Source organism: Heteronotia binoei, chromosome 21, assembly GCF_032191835.1.
Source record: "Heteronotia binoei isolate CCM8104 ecotype False Entrance Well chromosome 21, APGP_CSIRO_Hbin_v1, whole genome shotgun sequence".
In the NCBI taxonomy this organism is placed as follows: Eukaryota; Metazoa; Chordata; class Lepidosauria; order Squamata; family Gekkonidae; genus Heteronotia; species Heteronotia binoei.
In genome coordinates, this window is record NC_083243.1 from 22111163 (window position 1) to 22125900 (window position 14738).

The 14738-nt window shown below is 44.7% G+C and overlaps 1 protein-coding gene across 3 annotated transcripts; it reads left to right on the forward strand.

Moving 5' to 3' along the window:
• Positions 1–2098: 2098 nt before the first annotated feature.
• Positions 2099–13141, forward strand: CDCA4 (cell division cycle associated 4). 3 transcript variants are annotated; one of them, XM_060261952.1, is made up of 3 exons: positions 2099–2202; positions 7678–7769; positions 10066–13141. In XM_060261952.1, exons 2-3 carry the CDS (start codon positions 7731–7733, stop codon positions 10813–10815), a joined length of 789 nt encoding a protein of 262 aa, XP_060117935.1. In that variant the 5' UTR covers positions 2099–2202; positions 7678–7730; the 3' UTR covers positions 10816–13141. The 3 variants fall into 3 exon arrangements, with proteins under 3 accessions (XP_060117935.1, XP_060117933.1, XP_060117934.1); XM_060261950.1 differs by lacking the exon at positions 2099–2202 and adding an exon at positions 4300–4392; XM_060261951.1 differs by lacking the exon at positions 2099–2202 and adding an exon at positions 4300–4325.
• Positions 13142–14738: the final 1597 nt, after the last annotated feature.

Sequence of the window (14738 nt, forward strand, 5' to 3'; positions counted from 1 at the left end):
GCTTTTAATTCTGTTATAAATTGTTTTACTCCATACCGGTCGACTGATATGTTTGGGGTTTTTTTTTACTTTTTGTCTTGTGAGCCTGCTTGCAGAGTATAAATTTAGATAATAAATCAATTATTAAGTATAAAACCATACAGTACACCTTCCAAAGCAGCACTTTTGAACATATGAAGCTGCCTTCTACTGAATCAGACCCTTGGTCCATCAAAGTCAGTATTGTCTTCTCAGACTGGCAGCGGCTCTCCAGGGTCTCAAGCTGAGGTTTTTCACACCTATTTGCCTGGACCCCTTTTTTTAGTGGAGATGCCAGGGATTGAACCTGGGACCTTCTGCTTCCCAAGCAGATGCTCTACCATTGAGCCCCCGTCCCTCCCCTTTTCTCTAGGAAAAGAAGAATAAATATGATAGCAGATAGATAAGCGATTTATGTAGTCTGGAGATCAGTTGCAATTCTGGGACATCTCCAACCTTAGTTCTTCCCCCACCACCACCACCACCACCCCCCCAGCATTGGATCAATGAGAATACCTCTGATCTGTCTATACCAGGGGTGGCTAAACTGTGGTTCGGAAGCCACATATGGCTCTTTCACACATATTGTATGGCTCTTGAAGCCCCCACTGCCCCGTCAGCCATCTTGGAGAAGGCATTTGTCTCTTTAAATCACTTCTCCAAGCCAAGCCACCCAGTGGATTGGAGAATACATTCAAAGGTAAAGTTGCTTTCTTTTCACCTCTCCCCTTCTATTTTCCTTCCTTCCTTCTTTGGGGCTCTCAAACATCTTGACGTTTATTCTGTGTTGCTCTTACATTAAGCAGGTTTGGCCATCCCTTCGAATGGTTTTCTTCCATTTCATTTTAACTGAAGAAGTGTGCCAACTTTGCTGCCACAGACACCCAGACAACACAATCACTGGGCCTAACAGCATTAACTACATCTCACGCTCATTCACTTGTTCATCTTCCAACATTATATATGCCATTAAATGCCAACAATGCCCTTCAGTTCTCTACATAGGACAAAGAGGACAAAGCCTCTGCCAAAGGATAAATGGACACAAATCTGACATTAGGAATTACAGAACTGAGAAATCTGTGGGAGAACACTTTAACCTTCCAAAGCATTCAGTGGGTGACCTCAAGGTAGCTGTTTTACTGCAAAGGAACGTCAAGAACTGAATGGAGAAATTGCTGAATTATACATTACGAAACTTGGAACAAACACCTCCCCAGGACTGAACAGGGATATTGGTTTTTTTATCTCATTACATATGCTAAACCCATTCTCAGTGAGTATAGCTATACACCCACAAGTATTCCAATGTATTTCTCTTTTATAATAGTGTATCAGAATAATGTTTTATATTGGCATACTCAAATAAGTGATATTGGCTATTTATCTCATTACATATACTTAACCCATTTTCGTTTTAAGTATTCTTCTTTTCTAATAGCAAACTAGAATGATGTTTATAATGTATAGATTGATGTTGAGAAGTAAATTAGGTGGGACTACAACTAGGAAATACATGTCCTTTTGTGATTTACCTAGACTTGCAGAAACACCAATCATAATAAAGGTGAAACTTGATTCCTACTTTGAATAAAACTTTGCTGGTCTTAAAGGTGCTACTGAACTCCGACTTTATCCTATTACTTCCTTCAGACCAACGCGGCCACCCAGCCGCCTCTGCTCTCAGTCTGAGCCACCAAATCAGGGCCGCAGCTTTGGCAGGCATTTGAAACTTCCCTTTGCCTCCCGGCCAGCCACTTACAACCGAGGGGCGGGATTTCCAGCTCCACGGTAACCGCCACAACAACCAATGGGAAGACGGGCGTAATAAAAGAACGAGGCGTGAGGGAGGCCTGAACACAGCCGCCTTTGACTCTGCTCGTGTGAAACATTTGATCTCAGAGAACCAGCCCCAATCGGCCAATAGGAAGCGGAGGCGGGAGGTGAGGGCGGTGCCCAGGGCGGCTGAGCCGGCCTCCTCTGGGCCAATGGAAAAGGCGGAGAAGGGGGAAAGGGGGCGGGGCCCCCGAGAGCCGCCTTTGTGGGGGTTTGGCAATAAGATGGCGGGGGTGGAGGGGGCGGGGCTTGGGGAGCCGTTGGCGCCGCCCCTTCTCTCTTCAGGCGCGGAGAGCGTTGAGGCGGGAGCGGGTTTGGCGCGGGGGGCAGGTGGTGCCTGGTCAGTCGGTAAGTGGGGCTGAGCGGGGAGGAGGGAGAAAGAGCCGACCTTGGATTCCCACCTCTTCCCGGGGGCAAGCGGAGGGAGCGAAAGGTGCCGGGGCTGAGGCGACAGGGAGCCGCGCAGGGTCAATGAGCCACGGCTTCAAAATGGCGGCCGCGAAGGAGGAGGGAAAGAGACATAGAAAGAGATGGGGGGAGGCCAAGGGCTTCACCTTCCTTAGTTAATGAACGAGTATTAACTTTTTAAACACTGATTTCCTGTAACCCCCCCCCCCCAAATCCAAATTCTTGTCATAAGAAAGCTTTCGTTCGCTCTCTTTAAAATACTCGGCGTCTTTCTTCTAGGGTTGCCAATCCCCAGGTTGGGGCAGAGGGTCCCTTGGTTTGAAGACCATTCCCCCATTTCATGGTCATCAGAAAGCGGGGGGAGGGGGAAATGTCTGCTGGGCACTCCATTATTCCCTATGGAGACTGATTCCCATAGAGTATAATGCAGAATTGATCCGTGGGTATCTGGGGCTCTGGGGGCTGTTTTTTTTTAGATAGAGGCACCACATTTGCAGCATGGCATCCGATGCCACTCCTAAAAACACCCTCCCAAGTTTCAAAAGGATTGGACCAGGGGGTCTAATTCTCTGAGCCCCAAAAGAAGGGCCCCCATCCTTCATTATTTCCAATGGAGGGAAGGCATTTAAAAGGTGTGCGGCCCTTTTAATAGTGGTGGCCAGAACTCCCTTTGGAGTGCAATTATGCTTGTCACATCCTTGCTCCTGGCTGCACCCCCAAAGTCCCCAAATATTTCATGAATTGGACTTGGCAACCCTAAAAGAGGCGGAGGGCAAGTGCTTCACCTCCCTTTGTTACTGAATTAGTATTAACTTTTTAACAATTAATTTCCTGTAATCCCAATCAAAATTCTTCTCATAAGAAATCTTTAGTTCTGCTCTCTTTAAAATACTAGTGTCTTTCTTCCTTCTCAGCCCTAAAATCAAAAGAAATGGAAAATCTGGTATTACCAAACTGCTCTGACTATCCAGTCTTTTCCCTCCTCGCTTCTTTGCTTACTCCCCCCCTTTTCATTACTTTAGGGCTCATCAGGTTGCCAGCCTCCAGGTGGTAGCTGGAGCTTTCCCTGAATTGCAACTGGTCTCCAGGCAATAGAGATCTGTTCCCCTGGCTGCTTTGGAAGGTGGTCTCTGGGGCATTATACCCCACTGAGGTCCCTCCCTGAATCCTGCATTCCCCATGCTTTACCCCAAAAATCTCCAGGAATGTGTTGACCTGGAGTTGGCAACCCAAGGCTCACAGGTCATACCCATTTGTCTTCCTGTGTTGATGGCATCAAGCTTTAACAGGGTGGGAGGACTTCATGGGGAGGCAGGAATCTCCCATTTGCAGAGAGCAAGAGTTGGGGGGGGGATGGCTTTAGGGTTTTTATTAGATTGGGTGTATGCTGGGGGGGCAGTTTTGAATCTAAAGATCTGAAATAAAAAGGTATCTATCAAGCATACTGTTACCATACCTGACCAGCAGTTGTGTTAGTTTGTGGCAGCAAACAGGAATCCAGTGGTGCTGTAAAACATAAATAATTTTGTGTTGTACCTTAAAAGGCTGGATTCATCTTTAGTTATACCTGCCTTCTTTCTCAGATACCCCCTGAGTTTCTGTTTTTATCTGGGCACCTCTCCACCCTTTCAAACGATCTTGAGTAGCATTTTCAACATAAAGATGGAATATAAATTTTAGATAACTTGCGACTTGTGTCATCCATCTTATTTTGCACATGCTACTTTTCTTCCTGGTCTTTTTAACCATTGCATCTTTTGCCCTGCCCTGGAAGACCTTTCCCTACAGACTCTGAAAGATGCTCTTGCTAACCATCTCAGACATTCCCACAATTGCCTGATCATCCTGTTTGGGCCCTTGTAGCCTTCCATCTGTATTCTCCTGTCTCTTTCCCATACATTCCCCACATTCCTCTCATGCCTTCCCCTTCCTATAACGCCATAGGAATTTATTCTACCTCTGTTGTTGGCTGCCATTTTGTATTTGGCATATACATTAACCCCCAAAAAATTAGATGTGTTAATGTTTACAGGTTGCAGTGGCCTGACTTTACAATACTGCAGGTAACGAAGGCTTCCTTAGCATCTGTCAGTTGAAGTGCTTCGCAAGCTTAACAAATAACCCTGTAAGGTAGGCCAGCTTTGTCCTAATATTGTGGATGAGCTGAGGCGGCGTAGTTGTTGGAATAAGGCTTTGGGATCACCGTCTTGGCTGCTACAAACACAAGCTATTGTTAAGAGAATCGAATTCCAAAGGCTTTGCCTGAATCCAGTTGTGAAAATAATATTTCCGCCCCCCTATTCTCTCTCTTGCATGTCATAGCATATAAAATCTCAGACTAGAATAAATACTGTGATTGTCTTGCTGGCACTCATACTTTCTACCCAGAGATGCTTGTTTAATATGTGGCTTCTTAGTGTACGTAAAGATCTTCCCAACTGGTCTGGCCTTCATTTCATCACCTTGCCACATTACCCCAGTAACTATACTGGTCATCTGTTTGGCCTGTATAATTTGGCGCTCTTCCCTTCTTCTCATTGCCTATACGTGTGTCAAAGCTCCCTGTATAAATTTTACTCATTTTCCCCCAGGTAAGCCCATTCTTCAACTTTTGTAATTATCAAACATGATTTGTCCTTTCAGTCACTGCTTTCCATAAAGCCCGACATTGTTTTTGTGCCCACAGTGATCTAAAATTTAGTCTTCAGAAATGTGGCTGATGAGTCAGACCTCTGAGATATGTCTCATACTTTTAAACACAAGTAAAGGCACCTATATCCTGACCTGGATAGGCCAGGCTAGCTCAGTCTCAGAAGCTAAGCATTCTCTATGTATGCCCTGTGGTTGCAGCTCCACAGAAACTGAGACAGGATGCTGGACTAGGTGGACCGCTGGTCTGATCCAGTAGGGCTCTGTTTATGTTGACCTTGGCTAGTATTTGGATGGCGTATCAGGGTTGTGGCACAGAGGCAGGCAGTAGCAAAGCAGCTCTGAACATCTCTTGCCCTGAAAAGCTTATGGGGTCATAGAATCGTAGAGTTGGAAGAGACCTCCAGGATCACCTTGTCCAATTCCCCTGCACAATGCAGAAAATCCTACCGCCATGAAAGGCTTCTTGTGCCTGAAGAAACACAGGATCCAACCCTAAGAGGCTGAGCTACAAACTGAAAACTTCTAAATCATGGCAAAGTCACAGATCTAACACACCAGTGAAATAACTTGGCTCAAGTTGATTTGCTGTACGCAGATGTTCCTTGAATTTAAATCCTGCAGTCTGTGCTCTCTTCTGTCAGTGACTTGATATCCCAAAAGTGCACATGTTCAAAGTGTACATGTAATTTTTGCACATGGTACTTTGGTTGCATCATCTTTGGATGTGCTAGCGCAGGGATGTCAAACTAATTTGTTATGAGGGGAAACAAACAGGGTTTTTTTAACTTAAAACATTAGCACTCATTGGTCTTAAAGGTGCTTTCTTTTTATTTCTCCCATGGGGTCCAGGGAACTGGGCAAAGGAAGCTCTGACGCTTTCCTTCCTTCTCCAGGAGACCAGGAGAGGATGGAGCCTCAGCCAATAGGAGAAGAGGCTTGGCTCAGTAGCTCTGCTGTGCAATTGAGAGAGCCTGGCAAAACAAGCTCTGCCTCCTCCCTCTTTCTCCCCAAGGGAGGATCCTCAGGCAATGGAGAAAATAGGGGGTTTGCTCTGTAGCTCCTGTGCAAATGAGCAAGCTGTGATGCAGAAGGAAGCAAGAGAGAGGGAGAAAGAAACAGATGAAAGCCAGTTGCTCAGGGGCCTGATAAGAGCCCTCTGGGGGCCTGATTTGGCCCCCGGGCTGCATGTTTGACACCCCTTTGCTAGTGCTTTTGATGTGGCTAGTACTCTTTTGGTTTACATTGTACTAGACTGCTGCTACTGTATTTCTGAAGGTGGGAAGCACTGCCTAATAATCAGGTTCGAGCATGGCATCTAGTCTCATTAGTGTGCCTTAACTCCCCTGGGGCAATCACCACAGTGTTGCGCTTAATGAGATCCAGTTGTCTGTTTTCAAGGTGCTGTATTCCTTTGTATAATGGCTTAGTGCTGTTTCTCTGCTTGCAAGACGTATGTGAGAAAACTGTTAAGTTTCCATTTTTAAGGCTGCTTTCCCTTGACATTTTGTTCAGTCGCTGTTAAGTCTACCAAAATGTAAGCACTTTTAAACCATGATATTTCAGCAGGCACGGTTGCCTGAGGGTTGGATCCTACAGAACAACAATAGGAAGGAAACCTTTCCCCCCCACCAGCCACCTATGAATGTTAATTACATTGGCGGGTTGAGGCACCCTGTATGGACTAAAACCGACATAAAGGAGGCAGGGGCTGCAGTGAAGAGGAAGACCCAGCCATCCTCTGACCTCAGCAGAGCTTCCTGCCTCCATGAAAGGCTTTGTGTGCCTGAAGAAGCAACACAAGATCTAACCCTTAAAAATCTGAGCTACAAACGGAAAAGTTCTAAAAATCGTGCCAGAAATCACTAGGTGACCTTTTACAAGCTGCCTTCTTGGTGCTGGCTCTTCAGAGATCTCCTTTATCGTTACACTGCCAATCCTACGAGGTCATTGTATGTGACACTCTCAAAAGCACCTCTCATTTAAATGCTATGTATCCAGGGTGGCCAAACTTGCCTAACGTAAGAGCCACATTGAATAAAAGTCATATGTTTGCGAGCTGCAAGACGTGAACGTCATATGTTTAAGGGAAGGAAGGAAGATCAGGAGAGGGTTGAGGGACAGGTGGAAAGAAAGCAATTTTAACCTTAAACATATTCTCCCGGCCACCGGCTGGCTTGGCTTGGAGGAGTGATTTAAAGAGAGAAATGCTTTCTCCAAGCCAGCTGATGGGGCAGTGTGGGGGCAACAAGAGCCACGTAATACATGTGAAAGAGCCACGTAATACATGTGAAAGAGCCACATGCGGCTCCTGAGCCACAGTTTGGCCACCCCTGCTATATATTGTGGTGGGAAGTGCTGTCAAATCACAACCAACTTATTTTAACCTTGTAGGTTTTTCAAGGCAAGAGATGTTCGAAGGTGGTTTGCGCTCGCCTATCTCTGTGTAACGACCTGTGGGCTTCCTTGGTAGCCTCTCATCCGAATACTAGCCAAGGCTGACCCTGCTTAGTTTCCAAGATTTAACAAGACTGAGCTCACCTGGGCTACCCAGGTCTAATATATTACCTATTACCTAGATCGAGGGGTTTTGCAGAGCATCTCAAATGTGTACTCTTCTCTGTATTTTGTTTCTGCTTTTAACATTTTATTAAGAGAAGGACTCTGTAGGGGAAGAAAATTGGGTGCCAAAAGTATTTGCTGAGTGTGCTCTAATGATTTGCTGCTCAGAATGGCTGAAGATGTGTTTTTATTTCTCACCTGCAGCTCTCAGGTAGGTGGTGCTAGAACACCTGCTGTATGGAATCTTGTTCTGTAATATGGGGGAAGAGGAAGGACTACAGCAGACGCAATTATTGGTGAGCAACTTTTCATTTATACGGACTGAAGTTTGCCTGGTGAGCGTTAGCAAAATTAATGAAGGTACTCACACGCTGCTATTCTTCCCCGCTGAAAAAAGAAGTTTGGAGGGGGCAGGAAAATTGAAATATACACAGTGCTTATTCTTAACAGAATCTGAATTTAGGGTTGCTTGATTCTATCTTGTAGTCGACAACTAGAAAATAATTCTTGCTTTCATCAGTGTGCTTCCAGTATCATGTTTGGACATGCACGTTTGAGTTCTCGGCATACTGCAAGGCACCCTTTATTGACTAAACCTCCATTCACCTCTAAGGTACGTTCATGTGGAGGCATGTCTAGACTCAGAAAAATTGTGAGAACAGTTTTGCAGTGGACTAAAGACAGGAGGACTTGCTTGCAGGCAGGCTGCTGCTTGGGACCGTCCACTGCAGGTCATTTATTTTTTTATTTAGTAGATTTATAGTCCGCCCTTCCCCATAATGGGCTCAGGGCGGATCACAAGCATGATAAAACTGTAAAAATTCAACAATAAAACCATAAAACAATCAACGAATAATCAAAATATGCAGCATGGATGGTACAGCGCGTTTTAAAAATTAAGATGTAAATATCATAGGTGTCATAGATGTCATAACTGTAAGCCCGATATCTAGCAGTCCAAATAGTTGGTCAGCACAGGAAGGTCTGTTAGATCAGTGGCTCCCAACCTTTTTAGCCCCAGGGCTGGCAGGGTGGGGCACCCAATTCGGCCTCCCACCCCCGCGGTGCCTCCTCCTCTCTTGATTTCTCCCCCACCTCCCCTTTGTGGCCTCACCACCCTGTTTTCACCATTTAAAGACCAGGGAAGGGGCCCTGAAGCGCTTCCCAAGCCGGACCCCCCCCCCAATCACCTGATCGGCAGGGGAAACCGCGGCAACAGCTGCGAGTGACCTGCTGAAAGAGCAGCGCTGCCCTTGCCGCTTACTGATACGGTTTTCACCGCCAATCACATGAAGGAAACAGGCCGCGGACCGGGACCAGTCTGCGGCCCCGGGGTTGGGGACCCCTGTGTTAGATGATATGAGCTGTAAGGTAAGTAAGTCATGACTTCGAGCAGCCCAAGACACGGTCCTGATCAAGGATACCACTTGGCTAATGGCAACTGACTTTTCTTTGGTCTGCTGAGAATCATGTGAACGGATAGAGGAGAAAAGCAGAGGCAACTTGGGAGGCTTGTTGCTGTTTTCTTCTCGCAGTCCCTTCCAGAGCAGGCTAGAAAGACAAGAATTCATAGACTGGGAGAGGAATGTAGATGTGGCATTTACATCTTGATGGGATTAAAGGCTGCAGAGAAAGTGGTTACACTTGGATCTCACAGGTGAAGGCTACCTTGCACTTTGAGAACTAAGTGTGGACCCCCGTGTAGCATAAATGAGGTCCATGAATGAGTCCTACATAGAGAACAAGTATAGGAGAAGTTTTTCAAGCTAGCATATAAGCAGCATGATCCTATGGAATTGCTGGTGCTCATATTTCCAGTGGTAGTCTGCTAGAGAAGAGGGGACAGATAGCTGTTCTCAGCCTATAATACAGGTTGAGTAAGAATCCTTATAATTGAATACAATCTACTGCCCCGTAGCATTCAGAATTTAAGGTGGTGACTGCAGAGAAGAGGGTTTTCACCATAGGGATACCATGTCTTACTGCTAGGCGAAATGTACTTTTTGTGCTGGGTTACGGATACTGCAATATAGTGTGCTGTATATGTAAGTGCCTTCAAGTTGCAGGCAACTTACAGCGTTTTCTAGGCAAGAGATATTCCGAGGTGGTTTAAAGATGCTGAACAAAACGAGCCTATGCTAACTGTGCTCTAACTCCAGAGCTGGTCTCAGATGGTGCCATGGCGGCTGGACACACCTCCCCATTAAATAATTCAGAACAGTTATTTGCTGGTCCCAGGTGAATTGTGCTGGAAAGGAGTGGCAAATGTGGAGACTTAAAGCCCATTAAGGAGTAGCTATTCTGTATTGATCAGATGGTAGATGTCCTCAGACATTGCACTTTGAAAGCAACCTAATTGAAGTTTTTATTTACTAGATGCCTGCAAAATTATCAGTTGGTGGAAAGCTGATATGTTTTAATTGTTGGTGCTTTTAATATTATTTGCTTGAGCAGGAACCACAGTGAATGAGCGATTAATCTCAACATTGTTGTAATCGGACTTTTCCAATTACCAGGTTTAGAGACCAAACCTGTGCGTTTGTTAGGATTTTGCATTCTCTTAACGACCTCTTGCTCTGCTGTTCTCAACAGGACACAATGTTTGTACGCGGACTGAAGAGAAAATGTGTCGATGGAGAGGAAGATATCGAAGGAACTTTAGCTGGCTTTAAAGCGATTCCTTCGTACAACCTCCAGCGGCAGTCGCTGCTGGACATGTCTCTGGTTAAACTTCAGCTGTGTCACATGCTTGTCGAACCTAATCTCTATCGCTCTGTGCTCATAGCCAATACGGTGCGGCAGATCCAAGAGGAGATGACCCAAGATGGGACTTGGCAGATGATAAGCGCCCAGAGTACAGGACCGTCCTCTTTGGACCGTCTGGTTTCAACAGACATTCTCTGCCGTTCTTCAAAGGAGCAATCTGAAGAAAAGCTGGTCCAAGGGTTTAGTGGCTTCTCAAAAGACTTTGAAGACGCGCAGTTACAAGGGAGTGCAGAAATCTTAAGACCTGCTCCAGTGCAAGCTCCCAGAGACTTTCAGAATAATATCTGGGAAATGGAGTGCCCTGCAGAAAACAGAGGAAGCTTCCATAAGTCGTTAGATCAGATATTTGAAACCTTAGAAACAAAAACGCCTGATTCTGTCGAAGACCTTTTTTCAGAAGTCGACAGCTCCTATTACAACCTTGACACAGTATTAACAGGGATGATGGGCAGTTCGAAAATGGGACACTGCGATGTGCTCGAAACGTTTCCTCAAGCGAGCACCAGTTCTAACTCTAGCTGTAAATCCGACCTTAACGAGCTTGACCATTTTGTGGAGATCCTGGTTGAGTCTTGAGGCGGAGGGGGCGAGAGCAACGCCCTTTGAGGAAGCCGGATCTTGAGTAGCAAAACTTTTGCAGATAGCTTGTTCTCTCAGAGCTGCATATGATCCCCCCAGCAAAAAGCCCTTCATTTATCAAAGCTGTATTAATGTATAAAATTAACCTGCAATTTGTAATGTCTGATCTGTAAGTATGTATTTTCTAACGGCCACAATTCAGAGAGGCACACTGGGCACAAGTTGGTGCCTAGCGGGGCTTCAGATTGCCACTTTAATATAGCAGTCTCCCCCCCCCCCCCCCCCCCGGGCCATGTCCCAAACTGCTAAGAAAGCTCCTTGGTGCTTCACTAGTGGCTGAACATCTCCAAAGGGCTGATCACACCTGTTCCCTGTATCATCCCCGCAATCTCCATCCCCCCTCCCCACCCTTGGGTCCCAACCCTTTTGAAAGCTAGATTAGTTTGCTAATCCCTTCTAGCCTTTAGAAAAGACTTAAAATATCACAACAGTATTTCTTCTCTGTTGATGATCTTGTCTTCCAGAAAGTTTTACATGTTGGGGAGGCTCCGTGTACGAAAGGGAGGTGTGAAGTTCTCAGTCTAAGCCTAAATCCAGTCCAGCTGTTATCTAGAAGAAAAACTTTTAGCGTCCTTTCGTATTTCCACTGTTTCAGCGGACTTGAGCAATCTACCTTTTGAGCTCAGTGGTCTGAGGAGCCAACTCTTGGCTTGCCTCCTTAACTCCAGGGAAATACTTCCCTGACTTATATCCTTCTTTATTTACCACCCAGCTCCTGAAGAGCCAAAAGCCATGATTCCCAGTATCCTAGCTCATTCCAACCTCCCCTCCCCAAGTCATTCTTATTTTCTGGGGTTTTTTTTAAAAAAAAAAATAGGTAATAGTTTTTAAAAATGTTTATCAGTGTTCAGAATTTTTCAGCTATTTTCTGAAGATATATTTTTGCTACAGATCTTCCGTCAACTGCTTATTTAGTATCCTGATGTATTTGCAGTTGTATTTTTAAAATCACTTTGACAAAGGGATTTAAAAACCCCCCCACACACACACCTTGCCACAGGCCTCCCTTAGGTAAGTAGATGTGTGTAAATACACAATGTAGGATCCAGCTGTTGGCGTTCCATCATAAAGAGTGTAGGGTGTGCTTAAGGGAGTGAAGAGAGTTATGCTTGATACAGCTCTTACACAGACATCGGAGGAGCTCTGCACGAGCCCTCAATGCGTTTGCGGTTCAGTCCAAGCCGTGTTTCTAGTTACCTTCAAGCACAGATGTGTCAGTTTTATTTATATATATTTATATCATCCAGTGAATGTTTGTGAAGTCTATCATCGTCCTCGCTCTGTTCGGGAAAACAAATGTACCTTATCTTGCACTAACTTACCAGACTGTTACAGAAGTCTTTCAAGAGCGTTCACTAAAATGAATTTTTCTCCCATCTGCCTCAAGGTTGTAAATGCTTGTTTCAGTTGAACCTTGGTTAACGGAAGTCCTAGCAGTCGGTTAGTATTCAGTTCCAAAAAGAGAAAAGCTGCCACCTGCCTGAGCATACGTAAACTGTCTTCTCATTAAAAAAAAAAACGGGTTCTGGTGAAAAGATGGATGTAATAACGCTTGCAATAAAAACAGATGCCAGTTTTTATATAAGTAAAAGGAAAGATAACGATGTGGTGGGGAAAGAGCTACGAGTACTCTTCAGTCTTTTGAGACTTATTTTAATGAGGGTTTTTTCCTATTTGTTTTTTGGCTGCTGAATAATTTTAGCCACTTCTAACCCGAATTTGCAGTGCCCAGATTTGGAGGAATCATTTTGGGTTTTTTTACCTGATATCTGATTTTACATGAACTTCCAAACATTGGGAGGTCTCAGCTCCCAGCACAGAAAGTCTCAAATGCTGCACTATTTTTCTGGAAATGGAATTGCTAAGAGTCAGTAAAGGAGAGCCATTGGGCAAGCATTCCCACCATATACAGCCAGAAGCATCTCTTCAAAACATAAAGATCCTTGTCTTGTGTACACATCACTAACTGTCTTTTGTCTTAATTTAGGCTGCAGCGTTAAACCCTTTTGCGTAACCAGCCTCTCCTGGGCTTAATGGGGCTGCTTACATGGAACTGGTTTCTAGACTGTGGCCTTAATCGTTTTAAGTGCTTTTGAAGCAACTGACTTGAAAATGGCATTGTAGGTTTTCCAGTCTAGGCAGATAAAATGCCTATTTCTGTAACTTGCGTTTTGTGTCAGACTATGTGGTTTGTAAAGGGGACCTTTATAAAGCCTTGGAAAATGATTAATGTCTTTTTATATTAAAGTTGAGTATAAAGAGACTTCTTTGTAGACTCATTTTTAGGTCTTTAGTACAGACATTATTATAACTAGCTCATATTTAAAAGCTTGGGCCCATGAAACAGCTTCATGGGTCCCAGTGTGATCTTTTAAGAAGAAGAGATTGGATTTATACCCTGCCCTTCACTTGGAGTCTCAAGAGCGGCTTACAATCTCCTTCCCTTCCTCTCTTCACAACAGACACCCTGAGAGGTAAGTGGGGCTGAGAGAGAACATCTCTGAGAACTGTGACTGACCCAAGGTCACGCCAGCTGTTGCATGAGGAGAAATGGGGGATGAAACCCAGTTCTCCCAGATTAGAGTCTGTGCATTTAACCCCTACACTAAACAGTTGTTAATTAATTACTGGTAGACTCATGAATGGCAATTGGGCTTCGATGAAAGCATTTAGGAACGTGACCTTACAGCCCAACTTTATGTTTAGGAAGAAGATCCCCAGAGTTGCTCCCAAGATAAATGTGCGTTGGATAAACTTGTTAATAGAATAATAAGACATCTTGAATAAGAAAGTTATGAATGGGTGCTGCAAAGACTAAACAAGCCATAATGGGATTCAAATGTTTTCTAGACTGAAGAAACAAAACCCTAAAGATTTGTGAGAAATCACATTGAATATGAAACTGATACACCAAGTACAGACCAAAGAGTGCAGCATTTTTAAAAGACTTATCATGGCTTAAGTTTTCTTTAGCCCAAACTTTTTGGATGAAGGCTATCTGACAAAGTAGGCCGTGCGTTGTGAAACCTTATGGCCCAGGATCTTTTGTTAGTCTTCAAAGGGGTGTAAGATTCTTAGTGGTGTCGGCTTATAGCAGCCAAGCCCCCCTCCTCATAGAAGAATGCATTAGCCCTTGAAATGTGCTGGATGCTGCCTGCCATATATATTTAGCCCACCCACCTTTTCCCAGTATTGAGTAGGCCATATTCCCAACTTTAAAGTGCATTGGATTGGAATGTAAAAATCTTGCATGCATTAATCTTGGGAGCAAGTCTTGAACGCTTGTGAGTTTTCTTCCTAAACGTGTGTAAGGTCACATTCCTAAATGTGTTCATCAAGGCCCAATTGCTGTTCATAATTCTTAACAAGTAATCCTGTTTAGGACTGGGCTATGCCTTAATCTGGTTTGAGACATAACTTGCTGTCTTTTTACCCAGGGACCCCATTTAATTTCATTGGACTTTGAGTATACATGGTTAGTGTGCTACCATTTTAGGATGCACTATTCTTTAAGGTAAGAGCCCCATGGTGCAGAGTGGTAAAGCTGCAGTTGTTTAGTCGCACAGTCAAGTCCAACTCTTTGCGACCCCGTGCACAAAGTCACGCCAGGTTCTCCTGTCTTCCACCATCTGAAGTCTGCTCAAATTCATGTTTGTTACACCAGTAACACTGTCCAGTCATCTCATCTTTTGCCATCCCCTTCTTTTGCCTTCTGTCCTAGCATCAGGATCTTCTCCAGGGAGTGCTCCCTTTTCATTTGGTGACCAAAGTATTTCATTTTCAGCATCTGACCTTCCAGTGAACAGTCTGGGTTGATTTCCCTTAGGACTGACTGATTTGATCTTCTTGCAGTCCAAGGG

Bases quoted from the DNA above. Each gene is read 5' to 3' on its own strand.
- CDCA4 (XM_060261952.1), top strand. From the start codon at position 7,731: ATGGGGGAAGAGGAAGGACTACAGCAGACGCAATTATTG. The intron at 7,770-10,065 runs GTGAGCAACTTT...TGTTCTCAACAG, and splicing joins TACAGCAGACGCAATTATTG to GACACAATGTTTGTACGCGG.